Source organism: Marmota marmota, unplaced genomic scaffold (genome assembly GCF_001458135.2).
Source record: "Marmota marmota marmota unplaced genomic scaffold, marMar, whole genome shotgun sequence".
Taxonomy (NCBI): Eukaryota; Metazoa; Chordata; class Mammalia; order Rodentia; family Sciuridae; genus Marmota; species Marmota marmota.
The window spans coordinates 1,111,946-1,117,106 of NW_026000294.1; the positions used below are offsets into that span (position 1 = coordinate 1,111,946).

A 5,161-nucleotide genomic window follows, 5' to 3' on the forward strand; every position below is an offset into this window, starting at 1 on the left:
ACTAACTGTCCCTTTTCAAATGAGCACCATGGAGCTGACAGGCTGGGAAGGGGCTGTTTGGCTGGCTAGGATCTGGAGGATGTGGACATTCCGATTCTTGACCATCCATTCCAGCTGTCAGGAGGCAGTTTTCCCCAGGCTGGCCTGGAGACTAACTGCCCTCACCTCCAACCCAGAGACAGACCCACACTTTTCTCCAAGTGCCCTGTGCATTTGCACTGGTCTGCCACCTGCTGGGATGTGACCTCTGCCACTACCACCACCACCACCCCTACGGGAAGGAGGAAGGAAAACTGACAGGATTTGGCAACTGAGCTTCAAAGGTGAGGGCTAAGCAGGAACTAAGGACCATGGGCAATTTCTAGCTGAGCTGTCCCCCTACAGGGTGCCACCAGAGGAAGTGTTGAGTCCAGAGAGAGGACTGGGCCCGCTCTCTGGGGAAGATGAGCTCAACTGTGACCTCTGATGCCTGCTGAAATAACTCGTTTGGTAGGTGCCACCAGGAAAGAGCCACGGGAGGGATCAGGATGCCCAGAACAGAAAAGAAGGGTGAGAGAGGGGAGAAGAGGGGCAGGGAAATGAAGCAGGAAAGGCAGAAAAGACGAGGGCTCTGGAAGAGGCTCATTAGTTCCTGCCAAAGCGGGGGACAGAAGGCAAGAATGGGTCCTACATGACGCCCCAAGATGGCTGGTGTGGCTGGGCCCAGCCCACACATAACCCAGACGCAGAGCACCATGATAAGCTTGAGCACAGAGTTCCTGCTCAGAGGCCAGTCTAGACTCTCCTCAGGAAGTGGCCCACCACCAAATGCCAGGGGCACTATTCTTACCCAGCTCTGAAATGGGGCAGCTCCCCATTTTTCTGTCCCCACCCTCGAGTGCCCACCCTCAGACAGAGGGCAGACCACAGAACATGAGAAGCAATTTAATTTGAAACTGCTGTGAACTAGAGTGGGTGAGGGCAGAGAAGAAGCCCGGGCTGAAGAAAAACCAGAGGGAACCAGGTTGGCTGCTGCTCCTGGGCTCCACAGTCTTGTAGAGAAGGCACAGGCTCTGCTCGCCTTGTCCGAAGATGCTGGGTTCAACCTGTCAAGCAGAGCAGAGTCAGGGAATGGCCCTGACCAGGGCCAGCCCAAAGCCCTCCCAGACAGCCGGGGCTGTGGGAAAGGGGTATAATAAGCCTTATACTCACTTCAAAGGGCTTGGAACTTATCAGCAAGGGACTGCATGACCGCTGAAAGAGAGGCATAAATGGGCACTCCAGAAACAAGGGTACCGGACACAGTCCCCCTGCCCAACTTCCCCACTGCCCTGTGAAGAAGCATCACCCATGCATCCTGACACACCTACAGCCCCTGTCCAAACAGCCCTGAAACTGGCTTTCCCGCCTACCACTGGAACTCAACATGGAAATGTCTTCTACAAGGGAACAACATGTACTCGTAGTGCGCGAACACTGGGCCATGGCAAGAACCATCGAGAAATGTGTTAAAAACAAAACAGGCAAGCAAACACATAGGACAACAAACACCAAACAAGTCACAGCAGTCAGACCTTAAAGGGAAAATAAAGGAGGTTTCTGTAAAAGTCCTGAGAGAAGGAGACTTCTGGGACTCAATGGCAGAGCACATGGAGTTCAGACAACGCACTGCTCTTTGTTCACAGCCCCAGCAGTCAAGGCACAGAAGGCTCCCGGGCTGGCCACAGGAAAGTCCCTCCATGTGGTACTGCCTGTATCTGCAGTCCCACCCCACCCCAAACCCCTAGGTCTGCCTCTGCTCTGCTCTGTCCTGCCCCCCTGTACCCACCCCTGCCCCCGCCCAGGGCTCCTCATACCTAGTTGCTCTTTGAGGTCATCTCTTTCTTTCTGTAGCACCACACACTAAGCCAACAGACACCGGAGAACAAAAAATGAGGAGTGATATTCTGGCCGCCTCCTTCCTCATCCTCCCACTTTCCCACCACTCCCCATATCCCCCATATCCCAGAGCCAGGTGGCAACACAGGCAGAGGGAACCTCAGTGGAAAGGAGGAGCTCCCCTCCCCCTTCTGAGTTGTGAGATGTGAGGCTGCACCTAAGCCAGCTTAACCTGGACAGAGAGCCCACCATCTAGCTGGGGCCAGCATTTCTAGGAGCCAGAGAAAGCAGTACCCGGGGACAGCCCTGTGCTCCAGATGGTTGCTGCTGCCTTTCTGGAAATGGGTGACGAATGGCTGGTTCCTGGTCACCTGAAAGAGAACACAAAATCCAGCTCCCCAGCCAAGGTGTGAAGTGGAAAGGGCCCGGCTGGGTCTAAAGTGAGGCAGCAAGTTGCACCTGCTCTGCCCCACAGCTCCACCCCTCTCTTTGGGCCTGACTTTCCTGCTGCCCAGTGTCAGCCCCAGCTGCCACTGTGGACCCCTAAGCACTGTGGCTCTGGGTTGGACACTAGCAGAGCTGCAGTCACAGCCAGCCCCTGGTAGGAGCCATGTGGCTGAACAGGACCCAACAGGGAAAGCCTTGTTCTGCTCAAAGGCAGGGAAGCCTGGCAGCAAGTGACAGAGCCAGTTTTTCCTCCCACACCCATCTCCCCTGCTATCAAACCCACAAGACTCACCAGAGGTGGCAGGGCCTCTTGGAGTGAGGTCTACCGGGCTCAGGTCCAAGAGCTGGGAGCTTCCTGAAGATTGGGGGTTGTTGGTGCTGGGGTCACCACTACCAAATTCTCCACGATGCATGCCCAGACCAGGCGACCCTGGCCTCTGTGTTGGAAGCTGACACAGAAATATCTCACTGAGTCAGGTTAACGGGTGTGCTTGTTGAGGGTGATGATGCACATATAGGGGCTCGGGTGTCGGGGGGAAGTCAAATGGTCCCATCGTCAGCATTGTCTCCCTCAGTCAGCCCCAAGCCTGGAGGTAGAGCTGAGTCAGGGAGAAGCATGGGAGCATTGAGAAAGGTCAGGCACCTCTGAGGGAAGAGCTGGGAGGGAGGAATCAGGAGGCAGATGGGACTAAACACCAATCCGTGCAGCCCAAACTGTAAGGGTCGGGGGGCGTTGACCAAGTTAGCGGCCAGACCCACTTCCCATCCCAGCCCCTGTCTGGGAAGGAGGCAGGAAATGCACAAAGTGTGACCAAGATGGAGTCACGCTTACCATGTACTTTCTTGATGTCTGCCACAACTATAGAGACCCTCCCCCCCAAATATGGCATCCCAATGACAGTGGGCTCCCATGGACAACCCCTGAGCAAAGGGCCCAGGGAGCAAGGGCAAAGAAATGCAGCCTGGTAGAGGAGAAGAGCAGAGGGAGGAGGAGGGAGAGGGGCAGGGGGAGGAGAGTCTACTCACTTGGGCCTGTGGGACTGCATCTCTATTTGGGTCATTATCTTCCCTGGCAACAGGCTGGGACTCCCGTGTCTTCTTAGCCATAGATCTCTTCCCAATGCCACTGTGCTTGGACTGTTTGGGCCCCAGAGGCAGCAAGGAATACCTCTTGGACCTCCCAAGCAATGGCACTCCTGAGATTGGGGGGAATGTGGCTGGTTCCAGGGGAGCTGCCTTGAGTCTCTGCCCCCATGAAGGGAAGGCCCTGCCCAGGCTAACTTTTGAGCCACCCCCCAGAGATTTCTTCTCCTGGATGGCCTTCTTCTTAGAAGGAGTGGCCCTGGGTAGGGCCCCTGCAGCAGCAGAAGTGGGGGAGGCAGCAGCAGCAGCAGGAGGAGGAGGAAGAGGAGGAGCTCCCAGGTTGCTGGACCTGCTCCCTCCCTTGCCCCAGAGCATGCTTTGCATTTTCCTGGAGGAGCCAGCTTCCAGCTCTCCCAAGGCCTGCCTGTCCATGCCCGAGGGGAGCCGGGCCTGGGGGAAGCACAAGAGAGGCACCAAAAGTCGGATGGTGGGCAGTGGGGAAGCCCAGCAGCCCTCTTCCGACCCTGAGTCTTCAGATGAGCTCAGTGAGATACAGCTGATGAGGGTGAGCATCTGCCCCAAAGGAGGAGGCCAGGCCAGGTCCTGCAGCCCCAGGGAATCCGGAGACCCAGCCAGACGCTGGAGTGTTCGTAGCAGGGAGAATTTCCTTCACATGCCGGGCCCTCTGCCAACCTCCGTTCCTCGAGGACTCCCCTCGGGCATGGACAGGCAGGCCTTGGGAGAGCTGGAAGCTGGCTCCTCCAGGAAAATGCAAAGCATGCTCTGGGGCAAGGGAGGGAGCAGGTCCAGCAACCTGGGAGCTCNTGCTTCCACACAGCTCCGGGACAGCGAGCCTCTGGCGCTGAAGCCTGCCTTTGCATCCGCCCAAATGGCGGACAGTTCGGTGGCAAAACTTTCAGGGGACGAGTATCTGTGAGTGCCCCATTGTTCCCGGCCTGTCAGCTGCTGCACAACGGCCACAGATTCCACAGCGAGGTGGGGCACAAAGTCCAGAGCGTCCCCCTTCTCATCAGCCAAGGAGCCAGGCCTGCCTTCGTGGCCGCGAATCATTGCCCTTCCTGCCTCCGTCTCCTCCCACGGGGCCTCCAACTCCAACTCATAAGCCTCGGGGTCTGGGAGGCTGCCCTCACCCTCCCCGCTCCGTGGCGGCCCCAAATCAAGGCCCTGGGCCCGGCTCCGTGGGGCTCCACGGCCTGCAGGACGGATACCTGCGGGCTTCCCACCCTCCTGGCTAAAACCGTCCCCATGAACAGAAGTCTCATCGGCAGAACTCATGTCACCAGTCTACTCAGCCAGGTTTGAGGAGAGACCATAGCCAGAGCCACCGAGGGAACAGCTAGGCTTTCTAGAACTCCGTCTCCACTGGCAAGGCACGCGATCGCCTCAAACACCGAGTGGCTTCCCGCGCCTTTGACGCCCAGGTCGCAGCCTTCCCATTGGTCCAGCCCCGGCCAACCAGAGCGTTGTTTGTTGGGTCGTCCCTCTGGGCCCTCGCCAATAGGGGCGAGGGCGCTTGGACTGCTGCAGAGCCCAAGTTGTACAGGCTCTTGACAAGCCACTTTGGGCCGTGGGGTCCGGTTGTGTGGGCACCCCTCCCTCCGTTTCCTGTCCTGCTGTCTGTGGTCGCGAGCCTCTTTTCCTATTGAGAACCTTATCTCTGAGCCTTGGTTTTCCATCTGTAAAATGAGGGACATAATACCACCTGGCTCGGCAGCCGGTGAGGATTCAATTAATGATGTATGTGGAGCACCCA

The 5,161-nt window shown here is 57.5% G+C and overlaps 1 protein-coding gene across 1 annotated transcript; it reads right to left on the bottom strand.

The window, feature by feature from the left end:
* Positions 1 to 887: 887 nt before the first annotated feature.
* On the bottom strand, positions 888 to 3,960 carry LOC125614437 (uncharacterized protein CXorf49 homolog). The gene is made up of 5 exons (XM_048797227.1): positions 3,331 to 3,960; positions 2,597 to 2,753; positions 2,152 to 2,228; positions 1,804 to 1,881; positions 888 to 1,085 (listed from the first exon to the last, which is right to left on the bottom strand). Exons 1-5 carry the CDS (start codon positions 3,958 to 3,960, stop codon positions 888 to 890), a joined length of 1,140 nt encoding a protein of 379 aa, XP_048653184.1.
* Positions 3,961 to 5,161: the final 1,201 nt, after the last annotated feature.